General features: G+C 32.2%; 1 protein-coding gene across 5 annotated transcripts; it reads right to left on the reverse strand.

Moving 5' to 3' along the window:
- Window positions 1–1,008: 1,008 nt before the first annotated feature.
- On the reverse strand, window positions 1,009–25,487 carry LOC149798557 (uncharacterized). Of its 5 annotated transcripts, none has more exons than XM_089957366.1 (11): window positions 25,384–25,487; window positions 23,774–23,852; window positions 22,502–22,676; window positions 21,782–22,179; window positions 21,178–21,324; window positions 20,714–20,851; window positions 19,605–19,686; window positions 19,277–19,369; window positions 14,700–14,780; window positions 9,492–9,557; window positions 1,009–5,751 (listed from the first exon to the last, which is right to left on the reverse strand). In XM_089957366.1, exons 3-11 carry the CDS (start codon window positions 22,635–22,637, stop codon window positions 5,555–5,557), a joined length of 1,338 nt encoding a protein of 445 aa, XP_089813492.1. In that variant the 5' UTR covers window positions 22,638–22,676; window positions 23,774–23,852; window positions 25,384–25,487; the 3' UTR covers window positions 1,009–5,554. The 5 variants fall into 5 exon arrangements, with proteins under 5 accessions (XP_089813492.1, XP_089813491.1, XP_089813490.1 ...); XM_089957365.1 differs by having other exon boundaries at window positions 25,107–25,478; XM_089957364.1 differs by having other exon boundaries at window positions 24,963–25,478.

The raw sequence follows: 25,487 nt of genomic DNA on the forward strand, positions 1-25,487 counted from the left end.
AGAGACCGACCATATAATTTTTTTCTTTTGGGGGGTGGGGACAGATTTCTGAAAGACATTTCTTTCCCTGAAAAAATATTCTGCCTCTGATTTATCAGGGGAAAATATTATTATACAAAAAGAATATGAAACATCATTGCTCCACGAACATCACAAGTCACAACACCACCACCTGATAAAATTAAAAGGTATGTCTCTAGCTGCTTCCCATTTTGCTGTAAATTTAAATATGACACACTTCTTCCAACAGATAAAGAGAGATACTGTATTTACAGCCATGGCAATTACACTGAGAATATCCAAACTGAATTAAGTGTGTACATAACAAACCAATCCATGCGTACCTATTTCTTGCACATGAATCATTGGTGTCAGTCATTACCATGAATTATTTTTCCCTTTTATTTTCTTTATGGATATGATTATTCAATCTTCTGTGAAGCATGACGTATTTGTCTGCACTTTAAGGTTCCAATACTGGGAGGTGTCGTGGATCTGCCCAGGAAGGATCATTCTTGTTTAAATTTGTGGGTTTTAAGCAACTACAAAATCCGTGAATTTGTACCCCATGAAAATGAATGAATTCACAGTAGTCTGAGATGTTATCCCACGTGTTTAACTTGGATCGGTAATGTTCTACTTTGATCTAAACATGCTAATGACAATTTCTTTACATCAAGTTCAGTAAAGCATTCGATGGACACTTCCAGTAACAACCTACTTAATACGCCGAGTCCTGGAAATAATGCGACTGAACCTCAACTCCATCCCAAATGTCATGTCTCAACCAGCTTTTATTGTGTAACACACAGAGATTATATATATATATATATATATATATATATAAGAATGAAGGAAGTTGAAGGTTGCTTAAGGAAAAGTTGAACATTAATGTTTATGTATTGGTGGACTTTTTTTGTTGTTGACTAGACTCCAGTAATTGTGTAATTTTAATGTGGTGTGTATCATTCATGCATAAAGGAAGGAATGTATATAATCACATATATGTAGAAGTTCAAGAAGGTATTTAATTAAAGATTTTAAAATCAAACAGTAGAGATATGTTAAAAGAACTTTTACTACATATACGCTTTGTATAGAGCCTAATCTTTAGAAGCTCTAAGTGCTTTACAACATTAGACAACACCTATAAGATAAGAAGCATAATAATATTATTATAAAAACAAACAACATGAAATTAGAAAAACATTAAAAAATAAAAAACATGCTGAGAATATTTCAGGTAGGAATCATTATTAGGTCTTTAAGTTTGTTCTTGCAGTCGAAATAAGTGAGTTTTGAGAGCCTTCTTGAATGTGATCACTGTGTCTTTGTGTCTAAGTTCAGTGGGCAATTCATTGCACATTGCTGGGCCATGGTATGCAAGAGAACGCTGTCCATATGTCTTTGTTTTCATAGTGGGAATAATGAGTATACAATTGTCACAAGAGGAGCATAAGTATCTTGCTGGTGTGTCCACATGGGTGAGGTCAGATAGGTATGTTGGACTAGAGTCCGACAGTGAAATGTAGCACAGAGAACAAATTTTGTGTTTGTTTTTTGATCTAATGGATAGCCAGTGTAGGGTACAGAGCAGCGGGGAGGTGTGCTCTGATCGTGGTACTCTAAATATGATCCGAGCAGCTGTGTTTTGAACTTTTTGAAGTTTCTGGAGTAGATATTGAGATGAACCAGACAGAATTGAGTTACAATAGTCCAGTCTTGAAAGTAATAATGAACACACAAGTGTTTTAGTGGCATAAACTGAAAGATAATTGCGAATGGAGCTGATGCGTCTCAGCTCAAGATATGCAGCCTTGCATATGTTCATGACATGTTGGCGCAATGTAAGAGTACTGTCCAGAGTAACACCTAGGTTTTGTACTAATTGTGTGAATTTAATGTTGGTGTTGCTGATAGTTATTGTTTGAGGTAAAGGATGTGAATGAGAAAGTCTTTGTGTTGTGATCAGAATGGCCTCAGTTTTATCATCATTCATCTACAGCTTGTTACAAGTCATCCATGATTTCAGATCAGAAATGCACCTCTCTACACCTTGGATGGTAGCATCAACTTCAGCTGGGTGGCTAGATTGGTATATTTGGGTGTCATCAGCATACAATTGGTGAGACACTGCATGATGATCTATGACACTTGAGAGCGACTGAGTGTACAGAATGAAGAGAACAGGTCCAAGAACAGACCCCTGTGGAACACCACAACATAGATGAAGTGGGCTGGAGTGTATTCCATTTGCAGATACAATTTGTGTACTGTTGACCAAGTAGGACTTGAACCACAGTAAAGCTGTATCATGAATGCCAAATACATGCTGGATACGGTGAAGTAATATATCATGGTCTATTGTGTCAAATGCTGCAGACAAATCAAGGAGGGTGAGGACTGTAATCTTTCCGCTATCCAACGCAGAGAGAATGTCATTAACTACTTTTAGAAGAGTGGTTTCAGTACTGTGGCAAGGGCGATATGCAGATTGTACATTGCTAAAAAGACTATTTGAATTTAGATGAGATACAAGCTGGGATAGAACAACCTTTTCTAAGATTTTTGAAATGAATGGGAGATTAGAAACTGGGCGGTAGTTCTTTAAATTGTTATGGTCTAGTGTTGGTTTCTTCAGCAGAGGCTTTACAATGGCAGTTTTGAAAAATGATGGGAATTCCCCAGATGAGAGAGAGAGGTATTAATAACATCAGTTAGTGAAGGCAATGCTGGATCTAATCACTCAAGCAGCAGTGATGTTGGAATTGGATCAAGTTCACATGACTTGGGTGCACTCTTATCACAGAAAAGACAGTTTGTTGGTTAAATAGTTGTATGAAATAGTAATACGGTTACTGATGTAATGATTCATGTTATTTTCAATTAGTAATATTAGCACTTAATTATCCCTATATTTGTTTGGTTTCCCCATAGAATCCTATCTGAGATTAATTTTTGAGACTAAATGCCCCTTATAGTTTAGAGACTTAATAGCATATAAAATACCAATAATTTTGAGACAATATTGCCTGTAAATTATCTATATGTCTGACACTTAATGCCCTCTAATGGTTTGCCATATACAATATCTATAATGTATGACAATACAATAGAATACCGCAATGATTTGGGGCCAAATGCCATATAAAATATGCATTATTTTGATACTGTCCGATAAAATTCCATTTTTTTTCAAACTAATCATCCTCTAAAAACATACGGTTTTGAAAAATGACTGGAAGGCCTGACATTGGCAAGAATAAATATCTTAGTCTACTACAAAGAAAGTTGAGAAATGTCTTTAACATTCTACAATCAGATAACCCTTTGAGCATCTACATTACACACACCATGTTGATTAAACATAATTTAATTAAATTCAAAACATTTACTGTCAAAAGCAGGTACATGTGTATAGAATTAATATTATAAATATTACAAATATTGCATGGTTATCAAACGCTATATGAGCAACTTTAAATATAAGCTAAACATGGTAATTGTCAAAAGCTTAAAAGGAAAGGTTAGACAAATATACACAATCTTTGTCAATAATTACTCTAAACGTAACAATCTATCTCATATTTTAAACATTTAATAAACATATATGACTAGTGAACATATTATTTTCTTATTTCTAGTAGTTAGCGAATCAGTCTACTTGTGCATGGAGGGTTTATTCCAGAATTACTTTCAAATTAGGTTTATATGCAAGCTAGTATACACATGGCATAATAAAATAAAATGGCCTTTATCTTCAACATAGACCATGCAATATATTTAACTTTTATCGATTATTTTGCTTTCATATCTACCAATTTCAATTCTCTTGTTATTGGAAGACACTCGGAATTCTGTCAAAGCTGGTCAATGTTTATGGTTATCCAAGCATTTGAAATAATCTTCAAAACCGTAGTCATTTGTTATGTTTGTATATTTAAAGTTTGTTAGAAGTTTGTAATTTATTATTCCAGAAAAGCATATGTGGCTCTTTGTTTAAAAATATGAATAAAAATAGAGCAATTTACAGAATCACAGAACATCCAAACCTCACCAAAACTAAATCTCTTTTAAGTCTCTTTAAGGAGTGTGACTCAGTTGATACTATTTTTAAAGTCATTTTCAACATATAACTGCCTTTATACAATGCTCAGTATAATATCTGCAGAATATATAATTCTAAACTGATATTTATCTAACATAACCATCCTTAAATATTTAAATGGGATTCTTCCAAGTACACACTATACACTGACATCAGAAACTGTTATTTATTTACATTTAGCCAATATTTTATAAACCTTTGTTGTACATGTTTAATCGTGTCAGCTTGGTGAAAACCCCATTTCTCTGATGAGAAAAACAAGGCTGGAACAATATAACAAATGTTCAAACATTCAATATAATTTAAGTAACATTTCTGTCTAATTACAAATAAGCGTATTCATTGCCTTTAGTGCTTTATCAGCAAATGTTGGTTGAGATTTAGAGAATTTTCTGTTGTTTGAGAAAACAAGACCAAAGTCATTAAAAATTTTCACCACCACAATATTACATCTGAACATATCCCAAACTTTGTTTTGCCTCAATGGGCCACCCTTCCTAAAACCCATAACTTTAGTTTTATCAAATTAATATTTAGATTCCATTTATTACAGTAGCCTTATAAAGTATCCATTAGCTTTTTTTAAGCCCGCAATGGTTCATGTAAATAAAATTAAATTGTCAGCAAATAATGTCAAAAATAAAAACAACTCATTGAACTCTATACCAATATCTCCCAAAGATTGTAATGATATTTCAATAAGTATCGGTAATAACACTACACATTTTATCAAACTAACTCCATGCTCAAAGAGGCACTACAAATAACTCAATGTGAAATAAAAGATTTAACAACACCGTGCATAGAATGAAGAAGAATTTACTATTTTATACCTTGTTTAGAAATCTTCAACCATATACCATTTCTGTAAACACTATCAAATGGCTTTTAAAAATCAACAAACGACATAAAACCTTTCAACTTGACTTATATACTTACTAATTAAACAATGTAAAACAAAAAAATCATCTCTAGTTCCCACTCCTTTCTTGAAACCAAATTGTGCATCCGACAGTTTGTCATTTTCCATTGCCCAATTCAACAGTCCTTCATTTAATATACTGGCAAGTAATTTTGAAAAACAACTTGGTAAAGTAACACCTCGATAAATTCAAATATTTCAAGTGTCAATGGACTTAAATATAGGATGCAATTTTATGTGGGATTATTGTTTTATTTTATTAAATATGTTACAAATATAGGGTCTAAGAATCTGCAATCCCATTTCTGAAATACTCATTCAAATGATAATACTGACATGTTGTTTTGATGTTTTTAAATTTTTATCACATTTAATACCCCTTCTTCTATTATTTATTTATTTCTTTATTGTTCCTTGATCATTTTTGTATACATCTCTTATAAAATCAATTGTTTCCTCATTTTAAAATGCATTTAAACAGACTACATCATTTCAGTAAAGAAGAGAATCATTCCCTGCATATTTTAAACTAAAATCTTTTGGTCGATGACTTTGCCGCATGCAGAACATTTGTACTTGCTCACTGAACACTGCTGGCATGATATTGCATGCTGGCATGGATGAAACCGGATGGAAACTTGCCGTTTACCACAGAAAACACAAGTGTGTGGGAGAACTATTGGCATGTTCTGTCTTGAAATAGTATCTAGACTTGTTGCACCTGAGAATAATAATAATAATAATAATAATAAAAATGTCATGGTCATGGCGTCATAAGCTGTTCCGGCTTCTGCTCAGGAAAGTATAAACAGGTTTAGAACAATTGCTACAAAATATACAGTACAATCATTGTATTGCCAATTATACCATAAAGATGATTTTAAGTGAAGATAACTTTCTTATCAGTCCAAAAGAATATCATCTTTTGAGAGCTTGCATCACGAAATGATTCAGATGTAATTCTCTATGATAAGATATAAATTATTCATGCTTTTGTTTTATATCGCAGTGTTTTCACAGTAAAATTCCATTTAAAATACATAACATGCTGTGGAACATAACCAAATAACATTGAAATCCATCTATCATGGATGCGAATGGACTGATTACATATATCTGTTAAAATGGGATTTCTTTGAAAGACGATTAAACAATATGTATTTGGATTTGAAAAGCACATTGGTACAGTACATCTCACATGTATTTTTGGAACTCAGAGCAATACAGTGGTGGTGGAGAGAGAGAGTGGAGAGGATTAAGAAAAAGACCCTCCAAGTTCTCTCTCCACACATCCTAACGTAGGTTGTGAGAGAGAGAAAGAGAGATGTTAATTTATCTACATCGTTATCAGATGAATATACACATTTCCTAGTTCTAATGTAGTCAATGAAATAGAAATGATGCCAAATCAAATACTAGATAATACTAACGTAGTCACAATGCCTCAATAACTGAATACATACTATACTTTTTTCATTTACAAAAGGAAGATTGATGCCTTTTGCAAGATGTTGATGCTTTTACTTTATTCAGTGAAATCTTAACAGATTTATGCACAGACTTGAAGAGACATTGTTGATCTTCTCTTGAGCACTGCAAATTTATGCAACTGTTTAAACCTGAAAAGTAATCATCTGAGGTATGTATATTAAAATTCTCGATGACAGCAGCTTCTGTTAAAAAAAACAAAAAAACAACAACACTGAATTAACACTTCAATCTGAACCTAGTGTGTAATTCTTGAAATTAATGACACAGTCCAAAGCTGAATATACATGTATACATCTAGCAACTTCAGTTCAGTTCTGACTGCATTTATACTGTATGGGACTGGTCAGTTAATTTATGGTTCTTTCCGACTAGGGCATTTAAAAAAATTCTTTCATGCATCACAAGATAAAATTTCCAAATGATATAACCCTATGAAAACTTGAATGGTCTCTCCCTAATAAAGACAACTGTAAACACTGTTATAAAACTAGCTTCAGAACACGATGTCAGTTTCAGCGTGGGAAAGGTGCATTTCTAACATGAAGCCATTTGACTTCGCATGTTTTAGTTTACGTCTCAAAAAATGGTTCCATCATTAAGAGCAGAAGTTTGATAATTGTTTCTAATTAATCTGACCTCAGCGTATTGTTAAAATGAATAACAATGTAGAAAAATGTCAAATCTTAAATGTTCAGCAAATATTTTGTATCATTCTGTTATATAATTTTTTTTTTAAATCATGATAGAAAACAAAACAAAACAAACTAATCAGTTATATTGAAACAATATGTCAATAACCTAGTCGTAATATAAATCTAAGAAATTTAATTATTTCAGTGTAGTTCCCTGCTTGTGGCTACTGAAGCGTTTGGCTATTGAGATAAAAAAAGTAAATCGAATTAAAAATAAAACATTTCGTTCTATAACTGATTTCCATATTCAATATAATGCTTTGCAGCTAAAATGGATTAGGTGAAAGACATGGGACTGATTCCTCTCTCTCTCTCTTTCGCTCGATTGATAAAAATGATAGGTGTCAAAGTAACATGTCTCTAACATGGTTTTATGGAAATAAAAGACCTGTCAGTAGCAGTAATACAAAGTTTGGTCTCAAATTAGTTTACTACTTTTTACTGCATATTATGGAATCATCTGCTTAACATGAAACAAAACTTCAGAAAGTGCTAATTTGGAGCACAGTTGGCGCAATGAATCTTATTTATTTTACAATCTCTTAGTACTGTTATCAGAATGTACAGACATGTTTATTTTCTAAATTCTTGTTGCAGTTCGTGCAATATGCTTAGCTAAGTATCATATGAAATTCAGTATTATTGCACTCCGTAGTGAAAGAATGATAACGAACAATATATGTAAAACAACTTACAACAAAATCACATTCATATCTGACAGATGTGAAGCAATATTGCACAAGTTCCGATAGTTACATCATGCACAAGCACAGCCAAATCAGGTGGGGGAAGGAACAAAGGTTCTAAAAAGCCATAACTTTCCTCAAAAGGGCCTCAAAGCAAATGTCTATGTATCTATTTACTCAAAGTATGCGTGATATCCAATAAACATAAGCAAGAACAAAACAATAATCAAATTCCAATTGACTGTACGTTTGTGTGTGTACGTTTGGGTCTTATTTTGCAGAGTTATGGTGGGGAGGCAGGGGCGCTGATGTGTTCTCAGTAATATTTTGTGCTATTTCTTCTGACATCCATTCTCAGGATAATAGGGGTGTGATTTAAATTTGAGACTTGTATTATAAAAAGGAACCATACTTTTCTTATTTGAAATAAATCTATCTTGTGGTGAATGTAATAACAAAAATTATCCCAGTGAGAAAGAAAAATCTAGGACTTTAAATTAAATGGCCAGTCCCTTGTAGTACACGTGTAGTTAAAATTGAACAAATATGTATATTCAATCTCGTAAATTCAGAATTTGTTCATTTTTGTTTGTTTTGGTGTTTTTTTTAAAACAAAAATGGCTGTAAACTGGAAATTAATTGTCTAAACCTTGGGGTGCTAAAGTTGGTTCAGATTTCTTTGAATACAGTAATAGCATAAACACAAGAAATAATAATTTAGCTCCAAAGAATTAAATGGCCAATTCCACATGGTACATATACATTCAGAACTGAACTAGCTGGTAGTTGTGTACACGTATATTCAATCTTGTAAAGGGCCATTACTGCATAGGACTAAACATGTGGTCACCTTTAAGTATAAACTCAGTTTTCTTTTTTGTTGTTTTTGTTTTTAAACAGAAGCCAATGCTGTCTGGAATTTAAATATATGACAAATTTACCCTGTTCAAGAAAAGCTTAACAAGGTGAGCCTCTCGTCAGCATGGAAGTCTTCTAAATGTAAAAAAAATGTACAAGACTTCTCACATCAATTTCTATTGTTCATATAATGATCAAACTAAATCACTGGTTGGTGAAATTGAAAAAGAATAATTAAACTGTTGGATTAGTTATATTATCCAAAAATACTAAAACTTGTTGATGTTGTTGTGGTGGTTGTTGTTGTGGGATTTAACGCCATTTTGCAGCACATGATAGGCTATACATGGCGGCCAGTATTAATGGTGGAGGAAGAACCAGAGAAAACCCCGGAAAGAACCACCGACCCATGAGAAGCTACTGGCAAGCTTTCTCACATACCCACATTGGCTGAATCTTAGACTCGAACCGCCGCAGACAGAGGTGAGATGGCAGTGATCCGTAATGAAGAGCGCTTTAGACTTGGGGCCCCCCCCAAAAAAAAAAAAAAAAAAAAATTGTTGATAGTGGGAAAAAAAGTCTGAGACATGTCTGGTGCAACATACAAGTAGAATTAAGAAAATGGTATTATGAAATGTACCACCCTGAGGTCAGTAATTGTTAATAAGGATATCATGTGCCATACAGTAAAAAAGAATTTTAATTAGTAATGTGAATTTTGCAAGTATAATTACCTGATGCTCCTATTCCATCATCAATTGGACTGTTGTCACACATTGGTGCATTTTCTAATTCCGTTCCTGTGGTGTACAAAATCAAATAATACACTGAGCAACATTTCTGTTGAACTCGAGATATGATTTTATCCAAATATGGCAGTTTTATTTGGAATAAATCACAGAAAGCAATATATACATGTGTATAATAAAAGTAAAATAAAGTAATGACTTAACTCCTCACACCTCATAAAGATGATAGTCCTGCTAAATATGTACTTTTTTGTGCTCTCATTTGTATTTGCATTTATCCATTTGCTTTCATTTCTTAAAATCAGAAAACTAAACAATTCCTTGATTTATTTTTGATTCCATAATGGTGTCTACGAAGATCTTGTTTTATATTTTGTATTACTATAGACTGGATACAGTAGCATGATTCCCATGCTTTTCTAAAGATAAATTTCAAGGTCATTTCCAGGACTAAATTGCTTTTTCAAGGTTCACATGTGATCATAACTGAATGGAGTTAAAGAACATTTTAGATTATAAAACATGCATTTTCTAAATCTAAAGATGTTTCTCTTTCAAGATTCTCCATAAACACTGAAGTCAGAAAAGATGATCATGTACAAATCCGCATGATACAAGTTTGATTATATTCCTATAATTTGGTATGTAAAGTCATTTAAATGTACAGAATAAAAATTCTAACTTTGTATTGCTGCATTATGGTGCTAAGTGGGAACAACATAATGAACATAAATTACATTTAGTTTCCTTTCAAACCTTTAATTCTAAAGAATTATATATATATATATATATATATATATATATATATATATATATATATATATATATATATATATATATTGTGCAGCTCAGAAAGTAACATTACCTATTACAGTATATATATAAAAAAAACCGCAAATAATTAGATTCCTGTTTTGTAACAGAATGAGTTTAACCTTGAATTTATCTTTGTCAATAAAATCCCAAACACGACTTTTCAAACTAATCTCCTCAAGACGATCTGATTAAAAATCCATCAGTTAAAAAACATTTTCAAAAGGGTTCATTTAAATTTAGACAAAAGACCTTCAAAATTGTATAATGTTGTATAAACAAGGACTGAAGTTTCTGTAAAATCAACTTGTCTTCTTGTAATTCATTAAACCAGTCCTCAAACCTGTATTGATACAGGGGCTAGTATCATCTTTTAATATGTAACACAAGGGAATACAATTTCTCATTTCAGCTCTGAGATTCAACATTTTGGACTACAAATTTGGCTTAAAACGAATAGCAGTCGGTTTTCTAATCCGAGTTTCCTTAGAATATTCCCACTCCATTTTTCATATTAGGACATTTAGATTGGGGTGTAAGGTCATTGCAACTGCATATAAAAATTTTGAATTTGCCACCACTATGCGGTAGCGACATATGGTAGTCACTTACCAGCAAGCCTAGAGAATTTAAACTTATGCTATATCAACTCATACCTGCATGAAATCGATAGGAAAATGATTTATTTTCTCACAAATGGCAAGCATTATAATCGCTATCTCGTTAATCTGGTGACATGACAAACTTACGGTGTAGATGAAACCTGACCCAGTACTCACCATTTGCATTACTAGTCACATGACTTTAAAATCTCAAATGAAGACATCAAAGTCCAACAGTCACATATCAACAAAAATACTTTATGTTATTGTACAGAAATTCAATTATATTAAATGAAAATAAGATACGTTTGTAAAAACCAGCAATCAGGCCTGTCAGATTTATCAAGCAGAGAGCACATGTCAATGTGGTAGTCACATGATACAGCAAAACTCCAGAAGTTGTTCTCGGAATATATAAATTGGGAGAATTTTGAGTTCTTTCATTTTTATTACAACCAGTATACGACTTCCATTTAATATTTTTGTTTACTTTTTTCTCTACAACATTTGAAAATGACTGCATTTTAACTAGTTAAATGAAATAAATAAATGACACCATGCATTGTATATTTGACATTTAACACCAATCCCATAAACCTAGTGTGGGGAGGATAAATATAGAATACCCTTGCTAACAGTTGCCAGACTAAACAAAACAACATAATTTTGTGAGTTTATGTAGCTGTTTAGCAGTAATCTCAAAAAAGACAGACGGACAAAAAAACAGAGCTAAGGATGAACAGACAGACAAATCCTATTATGATATTACCAAGCTTGACACAACAACATGCTGGGTAATAAGATGTGAATTACTCTGTAGATGATTTCCAAAGGAATGATCGTAACTAATAAACATAAATCTGAACACGGTCTCAGGCAGCAATTTTCATATTTTTCTAACTCTAAATTATTAATTATGTTAATTAAAGATACATTTACAAATAACTTTTAATTTTTTTTTTTTTTTTACATCTATGCAAGAAAACTTAAACAATGTTAAATACTGCATACACACATATAAATCTTGGAAGAAAATTATAATGTGACCTAATACTAATAAACCAGAATCCAGGAATTATTGTGAATAGGTAAAAAATAAATGTACTTATTTTACATGTATTCAATTATGTTCGAGTCTAATTTTACCTTTTATAGACTACTACTTAAATAAAGTCTCTTTTTGAGAAATTTGTTACACCTGTACCACAGCCAACACTGCGATGTTTTTAAAATTATTGATTAAAAATGCTATTATTATGGGCCATTTATATGGGAAACAGAAAGCAACACAAATTATTTTAATGTCTTTTGTAATCAATATCTTGCATTTTGTTCTATGTATTTACACACATTTTGTATGCAATACTACTGTTAGGAAACAGTTTGTTTCCCCTGCATATTATTGTTAGAATAAGCAGCTTGTTTATGTCTACTATGATTTAACTACCGTATATACTCATATATACACCGAATAATTTAGGAAAATATAAAGGCCTCGAATAAATAGCTTGGCTTATCGGTGGGTCAATGTGTAAACCTGACAGTTATTAGGTCTTTTTGTTGACCACTGTAGTGGGTCAGTGGTGTCGCAGAATATAAACCGAGTGGATTTTTGGACTAAATAAATAAGACAAACACAATGTGAGAAAGATGGAAATTTATGAAATGAATTAATAAAGTAAAATATATGATGTAAAAAATACAATGATTTTCTCACGCTCTCAACATACGATAGACTCAAATCACTCTACACAACATTCACACATTGAAAATAAACCCAAACTATGAAATCAATATGAACTTCATGGACTGCAAATACGTTTCAAACAGTATTCTATACTACAAGAGAGATTCACATAATCTTATGAACACAATTAAGATTCAAAATACTCTTATGAACATAAAAATGTAATTGGAACAATAATTGAACTACATGTATGCTTCTAGACCCCTTGTACAGTCGCACGATTCCTTGGGTTTGCCCACACTCTTATCGGCCGCTCACACCCTTTATGGATCCACATGTACAGTCTTACGTATACACATGTACAGACAGCATACAGCACCCTTTTAAATTTGTTACGTCTACGTCCGTGGCACAGACATATGTACATACATACATATCGACAGCATGCAGCCTTAAATACTCTGGAAACTCCAGACAGCTTTAAACAGTTTCAGATAGCTCTAGACATCTCTAGTCATAGTCAAAGTCACAATCCCAGTGACAGTTAAAATCAATTACAATAAAACCAAATTGGTCATAATAATAGTTTCTGTAAAATCTCCAGACTTAGTGAACAAACATAGCTTTCCACACAATGGAAAGCTTGATGTTTCAGTGTCTCCTATGTTGTGTTAAGAGGAATTTTGACCGGTAAATATTACCAGTTTAGCATTGATATATACAGTATAATAATGCCAGATGTTCACTTGTGTAAGTTTCTTTCATGGGAATGGAGCTATAGCATATGGAGTTACAGCATTCGTATTGATCATTCTTGGGATGGAAATTAATTGTGTATGATGTTATTGTTGTGGTTTATCTTTTTGTTCCAGTTTATTTTTAATTTTTGTAGAGGTAAAAATAATCATTAATTTATGTGAATAATGTTTAAACTTAATATTCTATTTAGTGAAGTGAATGCTTTTATACTAAAATAATTATTACATCAGAACAATAATTCACAGGAGATACAACAGAGCAGGTAGGACTTTTCTTGTTTAGAAGAAATGAAAATCAAAGACATAATGTAATAATCGGGAATTCTCTACAAAAATCAGAAGATAGTATGAAATCAGGAACTAGGCATTGAGGGACCTCAAAAATTGGGAGTTTTTTCCCCATAAGGCTTGAAAGTTGACAGGTATGGTGTAAGGTTGCTTACATCAAAACATAACTACTACTCAGCTTTTACGGTATTAGCATAATTTTCGAAGTACTATTTCTGAAACTTTATAAGAAAACAGAAAATTAAATAAATTACTTTTCAAACAACTTATATCATTTCTTTTTAATAATCATGCACGTTAACCTCGAGATAAGGATACATGTAACATTTTAAATACAAGTCTGCCTAAATGCATTTAGAACTTACCTTGTGCATCTTGAGATGCCTTGGAGTTGTAAGTCGGTTTATATATGCGGGGCATGCACTTTTTAGTGTTTATACCTGTTCAGTTTGTGGATTGGCTTATACACGAATGGGCTTATACGTGAGTATATACGGTAGCTAAAATCAAACCCCCTGCATCACAAGTGATAAGTGCTGGATACCCATGGACTACAAATTTAGAACACTTTTCTTTGCTCTCTTTGTCAATCCCCTTCTTTGACATTCAACATAAAAATATGAAACATTGTGTACAATATATACCTTATTCAAGTTTGTTGAATGATACATGATTTGAAATTAAATGGAATTATGTCCATTTAATGCAATGGATACAGCTTTTCAAATAAGTTTAAAACAAGGCATTTCAGAATATAAAAAATTATATCAATACATGATCCTACAACGGCAATTTACTGCTCTATTGAGAGTGTACATCTCTTCTATTGCTTACTGTTTGTTTTATATTCTAGTAGACTTTCAGTATATTGTTATTATGAAGCGGTTTTAGTTGGTTTTGTTTGGGAGAGTTGGGGGGGGGGGGGTCCAGTAAAGGATACCATAATTGTTCACTTTTAAAAGGGTATCCTACTTATACACTTGAGTATAATGCTCAAAATATTCCATTCTGACAACATGCTGAATGTAAAAAGTGTTTTATCTACCTGGTACATTCACTTCAGCTGCTAGTCCAGATGTCGAGTTATCGCCTGATGCTTGAATTGGGTCCCTTATACTATTTTTATCTGAAATAGATGATGACTATATCATATAAGCAAAGTCAGATCTTTAAAAAAAAATATATCACATTAAATGGCAAAAATTGTTTGATATCATTGTGTTATACTATAATAAGTGAATACTATGAACACAAAACATATCAGACAGTAGGTTTGGATGCAACACTAAGTTTGAGCAATTTTCTTGTTCCATTCATCCCCTACATGTATCAGTTCTTTAATACATTTATAAAGTTGATTACATGTTCTAATAGTGACTGTATCATTTAAAATTATTACATTTGCAAGCATCACAATTTACATCAGATTAATTGGAATTAGCAAACAGATGTTATTCTGACCCAACATATAAACTACTACCGTTTGTAACTACTTAGGCGTTATGACTAAATTAGTGATGCACCTCTGAAAAACTGAAGCCAATACAATAATTATTTTAATCAAAATTGTAAAAAAATACTGAATACTTGAATCATCAAACCGTCCATCTTTCTAATCTACAAGAATCACACCTATAATACATACGTGAAACAACTTCCTTTTATTTTTAGTTTTTTTTCCGTTCATGATTCATGTTGTTTATCCCTATTTTTATTTTTTCTTCATTTCTGTAATGCATTCACCAGGTTCGGAATTATTTGACATGATGATGATGAAGGTTTTGTGAATTGTGTATACATTAACCTACATGTACTTGTGAGTATTCTATAAAAAGTACATCATCTAATGTAATGAACCAATGTTTAAAGTTACAAAATAAAGTCTAATGCATTAAAATTCTAATAAAATGATAGTCTATGTGATTCAAAAAAAATCTCATTTACTGTATTTAGAATTTGGAATATGAATGAAATGCATGCACCAGCCGGGCATTCCCAAGACATAACTGGTGAATAGTTAGGCCTTTTTCCAAACTAACATTTTTATACTTTGAGTTGAGACTGATTTTAAATAAAACTAAATATTTTAAAACATGATCAGTTTTACTCCTACTTGTTTTCATCTAGTAAATATAGAACATTCAAAGTATAATATGTTTGTACTTGTCATGTTCAATGGAAAAAAAATTGTTGTTAAATTACTAGTCAATACTTAATTGATGTGAAAGATAACATAGTATATTATGTAATGATACAACTAGACGAATATATATGTATATCACAACACCAACATATACATTGTGACCGGTTTCGCTTTATTGCTTCACCAGAATATATATATATATATATATATATATATATATATATATATATATATATATATATATATATATATAGATATATATATATATATATATAGATATATATATATCGTCACAGATTGGTAATCGTTTGTTATTTGGGAACATTGTGACATCTGTAATAACTGTTACAATAAGCTTTCGTTTCATTATGAATGTTGATATATTATTTCCATATTTCAAGATTGTGCAAACGTTCCACAATATAACAGTTATACTCTTACTTTGCATTGTCAGTAACCAAACTTACACACTAATCAAACAATAAGAATCATATTGACCCCAATATGAAAGCCTTCGTTTGTTTTTTTGTCATCGAAACTCGCCATCGATTATTAAACTGTATTAGTTTCGTCAGCCAGAGAAGAATTTCCTCGGGTGTTATAGAGTTGGCATTAGTATTTGGTAATAATCAAGAAATATGAACTGTTCTTCTGTTAAACAAAACGATTAGTGTTTATGACAATGGTAGCAAACCATATGTATCCACTAATGACAAAAACAGACATTAAAAGTGGAAAACCTTGAATAAATTAAATATTTACATCATGAAATGGAAAGGTAAAGGTATCAGAAACTAATGCAAATTTTGAGAATTATGCAAACAAGGCAAATTACTAGAAATACAACACATATGTCTTAGCAACTTTGATGCATATACAATAAATAAACTAAAAGGATGATAACAAAACAGCGTGCTCAACATTCAAATACACCACACTGCATTATTCAGTATGAAGAACTATGCAACATACATTCAAATCTCGTTACTTTTTTTTTCATTGAGGTTATAATTTCAGTGCTATCTATTACATTACAGGTTTAACATAATTATGTTGCTTGTCTCGCCACGTATATCTTTACATGAAGATAGAGAAGGATAACTTTGAAAACTATTGTGTGTGTGATGTGATGTGATATAGCTACGATGTCTGCACTGTGGCAGTTTATAGTGTTGTCTAGCACTGAGGCATCATGCCGGAGACATGTAGCATGATGTCCCACCCAGTCACATTATCCTGACACCAGGCTGACCAGTCCTACCACTAATCTCTTAATGCTGAGCGCCAAGCGAGGCAGCTATTAGTATCATCTTTGTAAGTCTTTGGTATGATTCGGCCAGTGATTGAACCCAAGACCTCCTGCATCCGAGGCAGACACTCTAACCAGCAGGCCACTTGAAAACTATTGTATATTATTGAATAACTACTGATAGCCTTCTTGAGCGTATGTAAGCGATATCAAACCTATCTCAAACTGTTCAACACTTGTTAAATTAATGGGGAGGGCCGGGGTGGGTGGATGGTTCCCTCTCAAATTTTAATTTGCTTGTATTTTTGTACATTGAGTTGCCTAATGCAAATGACAAAACCCTACAAATCATTGACACTACTGTCATATTTCTGTAACTTGTACATTTTACCTATGATATATTGAATTTGAAATGAATGTGTTCAACATTTCAATGTAAGCATTTAAATCATCTTCAGCATTAAACTATTGTTTGAATTTCTAAACTTAATCACTCTCTTTGGCTTTTAATATCAACTACAACAAATCGGAGAGTCAAATGGCTTCCCAGACAACATAAACACACTGGTATTTGAGCGTATTTTAACTAATTTTGGCATTAGGTTCACTAACATTGGCCCAACTTTGCTGCGTTTTTTAAATACCAACAGTACTTTTACAAAAAGGGCCGAAGTAATAGAACTGACCCATTTAGCTGCACTATTTTAATGCCAAAAGCATTTTATAACAATTATCCTACATTTGTGTATTTCTGTACAACAATGACCCTGTGCTGATGGATTGTTTTAATGCCAACAGTATCATTCACAATAATGGTTCAGTACTGGTGGATTGTTGTAAAGCCATCAATATTTCTTACAACAATAACCCAATGTTAGCCCTTTATACAATCCCAGCAGTATTATGTACAACACTATGATATTATTTATAGCAATCAAGCAGGGCTTATGGATTGTTATAATGCCTCAAGGATTTTTACAGTAAAGGACATTGTTAACTGATTGCTGTAAAACATAACAGTTGATTGTCTATCTTAAATTGTTCAGATAGTTTGTCTAAGGTTGGCATAAACAAATTTTGGCTACTAAGCCCAAATACTTTTTAAAACCACGTTTAGCGGTTTTGAATTCAATTTCACACGTATTTTATCTACTTTCTTGCAATTATCTGTTTAATCAGAAATTTGAAGACAGGTGAAAGGCTACATATTTAAATGCTCTGCATGTAGTTATGCATCTTTGAAGTGAATCAGAGACTGATTTCCCTCAGATGAATAATAATAGTTTAGAAACTAACAATGATGATTAACAGAACAACTGTTCAAAACTCTAACTTCAAAGGCCATATGTACAGGTTGTATATATGTCTAAGGTAACTAGCAAATTAACTATACCATGTTAAGTTGTTAGGTCTTTAGTTTGTGTTTCTCAGTGCATCCATAGAATGAGCTTTAGTGTTATGAAATGACATTGTTCCATTTTCAGTTTTCATCGATGGCAAAGGTTCAATATACACACGTTTTTATTCAGTACACAATTTGAGACTTGGTTGAATATATATGTATGTTTTTCTTTAGGTTTGAGTGTTGTCCATAGTGAGAACTTTGTTTTGAAAAATAATACTATTTACAACTATTTAGCACAAACATTATTTCACAAGTGGCAACAGTTTGTAGTCCTACATTAAATCAACATTGTCAATAACTGTCTATATTTGGCAAGGGCTAACAATAATCCAACCACTGTCAGTAGTTGCCAGCATTTCGTTGGGCCAACATTCAACCAACGTGGATTTTAACAGTTTCAAAATATTGGGTCAATGTTGCTGCTAATTGACACACAATGTTGGGCCAAAAATCACCCAACATGCTGGCCGTATGTAGTACACATAAGCAAAATTTTGTTTGGCCAACGCTGTTTTCCTATGATTGGGCAAACGAAACTAATATACGATGAACCAACAAACAATATTGGCCAAACAAACCTTTTATTTCAAGGTTTGTTATTAGTTTGACATAGACTAGACTCCTCTTGGTTGTATATAAATTTTCTATTATTCACTCTTAAACTAACAACTTTTTATATCTGACGATGTTCACCATTTAATCATGGTCAGCGCTACAAGATTTTGGCCTGCATTTTTAGGCATCTATACATTTCTTGTGCATCCCAATGTTAAAGGTTTTGTGATATATGAACTGATGATAGACTAATAGATAGATATTACTTACCCGGGTCTCTTAGAAACTCTTGATATATCAGGTCATGATCGATTCCCGAACATCGCCTGATGCAATTAGTTTGCATCAATTCTTTAATGCGTTCTGTAATGTGTAAATGTTAATTATCATGACTTAAGACTATAACAATAAATAGTTCAATCAAGTTGTGCCGCTATTAACCAACACAAAATAGTATCGATTCATAAAGGACTTGATATCTTTAGAACTGATAAACAATTAATATTTAACTGTTTCTGAAAACAACAGCACTAGACAAAAATTAATGTTGACTGAGATGTAATCTTATAAGCAAGACTGAAAAAAAATTGACACATACCCAGAAATGCTTGGAAAGCATTTGCAGCCTGCTCAGAAAATTCTGCATTTTGGGGATCATGGTGGACTTGTATCCCACCAACCTGATAAATATTATAGAAGAAAAGAATGTGAATTAAACTGTGGCAATTCGTTGACATTAAATAGTATCAGACTGCTTTCTTCCTGCAGTTTTACCTAAGCACAAAATGCATTAAATACCGTTACATCATGAAGATGTCTCCTGTATTTATAACATGTAATTTAAAGTTTAGACATAGGATTTATGTGAATATTACTGGAATGATCTGTGGTATGAATCTGTGTTGTCTGCAATTTTTTATCACATTTGTATCTGGATAAAGATTATGCATGAGATTCAGTCATTTTAAAAACAATTAAAACGATTGAAAAAAAAACGAATGTTTACATTCTGTCAAACTATTAGTAATTACGTAGGCTGCAGAATTTTCCGTATCAAACCCTATCTTTCAGTCTAGTCTGTAAAATGTTTTTCTTTGAAGCATCTAATTTTCACTCACGATAAATATATCGAACAACTCCAGCATCTAGTCTGAAACACTGCAATCCAAACTCAACATTTCAATATGATAATCCAAATGAACTGATTCTGCCCCAAGTGGGCCTAGCATATCCGTACTCTGTTCACTGACAGATGAAATTCCTAAACAAACAAAAAACCTGCAACTAAATGTCAGTCATCACTGTGGCACTAAACACTCTATGGATCCACGAGCAGAAAAGATATCATTTATGTTCCTTTATTAAAATGATTGTGTACTTGTTATGTTTGTATACTTCTAAAATTGTATTTACATTCATCATTATTTTTTTAATAATTAACAAATATTACTTTATGCTCAAACTATTGTGACAAATAGTTTAAATATGTGACATAATTTGACTGTTTTAAATATCTGGAGAAAAACTACTGAATTATTCTGAATTGTATAGAACCTGATTTAGAAGTTTAACATTATTCAACATGACATATTATTTACCTTCATTAAATGCAACTGCTGAAAATAATTACTTAAAGTTAATGTCATATTCATAATTAAAGAACTTATATAATTGTATTCATAACAAGATTCGAGAATATGATACTACCGGTATTTCAGGATGCAGATCAATATATGGACTGTCCAAGATATATCTGTTGTAGTTATCATTCACTTGACATCCATTGGTTTCAAGGCTTGATAAAACGAATCGGCACCCTGGGTGTACTTGTGATTCTTCCTGGAACTTCAATAGGTACGTTATGCTTTTTGATACTGCCACACTTCTCCATAATTATGGACAAAAGTTACTAAGTGTATCTTAATAATCTTTATTTGTGCAAACATGATTTTAGTTTTAAAATGATATTAAAAACTTTCAGGAAAAATAACGATATTTTCTAGACTACTGTTACTGAAGGATACTTTTGAAAACTTCATTAAATGGTGAAACAATTAAAACAGATGATTCTTATTGCTTAAGACTTGTAGGGAGCAATTGCGTATTACCTACTAAATGCTTCGTGAATAAAATCGTTTCCGTGTCATGCAAAGTTAGTTCCAAATTGTTACCAAAATTGGACGTTGGTCCAAAATATCCTCCTCACATTGGATTGGGAAACTTCCAGCAATGTTAGCTTCATGGACCTGACCAATATTCACAATGTCTGCAATGTTTTGTTGCACAAATTCTGGACTTTCTCCTGCAAGTTCTTCATCCTGAACGGAGATAGGTACACTCCAAATATATAAACTCTATTAAATTTTAATATCCTACAACTGAATTAAGATGCTCAAACAAAAATATATAATGTGATTGATTCAAGAGTTTATATCCATCACAACAAAAGCCATTCGAAAATGCAAACACAGACAGCGTTTTATTTCACTGGGCTGTGTATTATAACTCATGTTTGGTTGTTTTTGGTTTTCAGTTAACCACCATACAATTGTGAAATCTATATTTTCTCAGATTTAAGGTAATTATCAAAACATTATGAAGCACTCAAATGTTATAAAGAAAGAGACACCAACACAATATATTCCTATTAATGATTCATTTACATATAAAATGCTGACCACCTTACATCTGATGATACTTTAATATATCGGTCTGGTCTAATTTTTGTTTCAGTTTGAACTGTTTTGTATTGTTGACAGACTAGAAAGATCTTACCGTACTCAGCTCCATGTCATCATCAGATTCTGAAGAAGAGCTATAGTTTTCACTTTTGGAGTAATTTTTGTGCAAGTGGTAGGAAAGAAATGAATCCATAGGAGAAAAACTGGAGTTGGATCTTGTCACATGAGTCAGTTTGGACTTAGTTTTTCTTTCCCACAAGCATGTTATCTTCTTCAGGAATATGTATCGTTTCATCCTGTAGAAATGTCTGCGAGGATGCATTTGTCGTGAAGAAATGCTTTTGTTTCTTGTCATTATCTTTTGGTCTTGATGAAAGTCATGTCTAAATGTAGTTTTTGAGATATCCAGGATACTTCCAGCTTTAGTGCCAGTAATTTGGTAAGTCAATTCTGCAGATGTCCTATCCTGAGGTTGATTTTCACGTTTCATTTCTAGATGAAACAAATAACGCATCAACCAAAAGAAAACATATTGGAGAATGCATCATTTCATCAAATACACATGTATCATGGTGCATTTTCTATCATGAAAAACAGTTTTTGAAACCAAACGATTATTATTTTGTGGAAAAGTGGCACATGCATATAATCAGTTAGGCTCTTCATAATTGCATTTCTGTAAATTCGGATGAAAGATTGTTTATGCGGCCAAGTCAAGCACAACAAACACATGACTGTCCCAAAGCTCAAGAATAATTTTAACAGATAAAAATATATCCTAGAATGATGCTATATTCTACAACTGAGAACTTACCACTTTCGTAAGTTTGGAAAATCAGAGCCAACATAAACCTGGCATATTCGACACAATAATGAGGTATGAGCACTGCAATCTGGAAAAGGTGGCTGACGCACACTGCTGCGATCTGGAAAAGGTGGCTGACACACATTGTTCGTGTTTCACTACAATTTCGCTTTTTCTGTAGTATCTGAAAAAGAAAGGACTTTTACTCTATATACCACACAATGGAAATTGCATGTTATAAGTTATTACTGATAAAAAATTCCATCATATAGAAATGCTTTATCATATTTGTCACAAATGATGCTCTCATTAGTATACATGTATGTTTAAAAGTTAATTTTCTTAATTAGTTTGCTTGTTTGTTCTATATAATTTCAGCATACTGTATATAATGTGAAACATTCTTTTTTTTAATTTCCATTTTATTAGCTAGTAGTATTTAAAGGTTCTAAACCATGTACACACATATATCTTAAACTAGACATTATAACAAGTCAATTTACATTCATGAAATATCTCAATGGAAGTGAAATCAAAAGAAATTGCAAGACAAAACATTAAAAATATTTTAACAGGATGTTGAAATGACTGCTTTATTTATATTGAATGTAAATAAACATTAAATGATTTTTCAACTAAGAGCAGGTCAAGTTAAATGACTGTTTCATACTGGTCTGCAAGGATACGCTGATGATAATTCAAAGAAATGTGTATAGTAAACAGTATCGAGACTAGACATTCTTTAATGTCTTTTATTCTCTAAAGTTTTACTTTTAATAAAATTGATTTCCTTTCATGTTCCTTCACTGCCAACTTTTCCATAATAATGAAGCTTCAAACAATGGTGACGTGAGCAATAAACTTGCATTCTTTTTGCAGAAGTTCCTTCTGTTTTACAATCATCAACAGAGTCATTCTAGTCGACCAGAAGTATGCAGTAACACAATTGCTCTCAGTCACTACAATATATCTCATTATGAAAAGATTCCGTTTACGGTTCTCCTCAGTAATGTTCAAAGATTATATTAAGTGCTTGGGCTACCTGTTCTTTTCATTTGGATGAATCCCATTTACATAACTTATACAGATATAATTGCTGTCATATGCGTTATTGATATAATTCATGTAGCGACAATAATGACTAAATGTATGTACTCAATATAAATTTTAATCCTGATGCCAAAATGAATGCAATATTCATTATAACCTTCTTTGTAATAATTCTGAAATTGATTTATTTCAATAATGACCTGAATTATAACAGTGAGTGTAATACCTTACCTAAGAGGCTCTTGCCTGGATCTCTGTAGAGAGTGGAGTTGTAGTTGTGCCTCACACCACTAGATGGAAGTCAGCGATGCTTAAAGGTAAATGCATTGGAGAAATATATAATTATTTATTTTTCAGGAAAAGTACAAGTAATTTCCTTTCTCACACACATACTTCAATTCAGATAGAAAATGTGTAGAGATCTAGTTTTGCCTTTCATAACGAAACATGTTTTAGACAACATTAGTGTAATGAGCATCCAAATTTGACAAAGTTTAAACTGTTCAATACACAAAAGTATAGAGAAAGCTTTTGTCCTCGTACTAAGGACTGGTGAATGATGTTAATAGATTGTCCCATATGTGTGTCTGGTTCCAAAGGCCCCTGTCCCTGTTCAGCATCAGTCTGTACGCATGGATGTAGATTCTTTAACCACACGTTGAAACCAGGACTGTTCTCAAACTAAGACTTTAACTAGTTCAGAAGTTCCATTATGGCCTCTGCAAACTTTGCTTCCTCTATACTACTTTTGTATGTGATTGAACAGTTAATACATTGTCAAATATGACTAATAACACTACATAGTTCAGTTTTCAACAAAGTAATGAGCATTCAATTAAAAGATGACTATATTTGCAGGAGGAAATAGTCTATTGTCAAGCTTAGAAAAACCACCCCATGTTTAATAAAGTATAGAATTCCAGGAATGTATAACTTATTAGGTCCCAAAATACATTTCTTAGTTTGTTGAATACTATTATTTCCACAGTATTTTTGTACTTAGTCATTTTATTATTTGTGAAGCTTTGCTTTTACTACTTCTTTTTTATCATCTTCCAAAAGTAATTTTAATATATCTTCTACTTACAATCGAAACATCTACTCTTACTTAGTGATGATTCTACAATAGCCATTGAGGAAACAGAAACTTACTTTCACTATTTCACAAGAACTTCTTGTAAAACCAAATAAAGTATATAGTACAGAGATGATTCAATGAAGAAAGAACACAATGCAGTCTTTAATAGTTAATTGTTTTTAAAAGTAACTTTCTTTAAGGTTTGATTGGGTACATTATTGGAACTTTCTATTAATTATTTCCATATTTATGCCTGTTTTCTTTTCAAAACCGTACAATGTTGAAATGAACTGATAGTTCATGCGTATTTTCCTTCTGTATCAAGGTAATGTATCATCCTACCTCTCTAAGTACGCTTTATTTCTGTATCAAGGTAATGTATCATCCTACCTCTCTAAGTACGCTTTATTTCTGTATCAAGGTAATGTATCATCCTACCTCTCTAAGTACGCTTTATTTCTGTATCAAGGTAATGTATCATCCTACCTCTCTAAGTACGCTTTATTTCTGTTTTGTCTGCTTCAAATTATATGCTAAGGACTCATCCCAAGTTAGTCCTACCTGTAAGACCTGATGCTGATATTTATGTTGTTGGCGTCAGGGTCTTACAGCCTAACTAAAGGCGCTGTGTAGTCTGTTTTGATGTCAACTAACATCGTTATGAAAGTAAAATTTTGAGGAATATTTCACACAACTGACAACTAAAATAATGACGCTTTTCTACAAAGTAAAGTTATGATGTTTAAGTCAGATTTTACTTAACTATGATGCCTTTTCTCTAACAAATTCAAATTCTCACAAAAGAAATGGACCCGTTTTCGAGTTTCTTTGGCCTACAGAGAATGCCGAAATCGGATGAAGTTGAAA

The sequence above is a fragment of the Sinohyriopsis cumingii genome, chromosome 5, assembly GCF_028554795.1.
Source record: "Sinohyriopsis cumingii isolate HCF-2022 chromosome 5, ASM2855479v2, whole genome shotgun sequence".
NCBI classification, from domain to species: Eukaryota; Metazoa; Mollusca; class Bivalvia; order Unionida; family Unionidae; genus Sinohyriopsis; species Sinohyriopsis cumingii.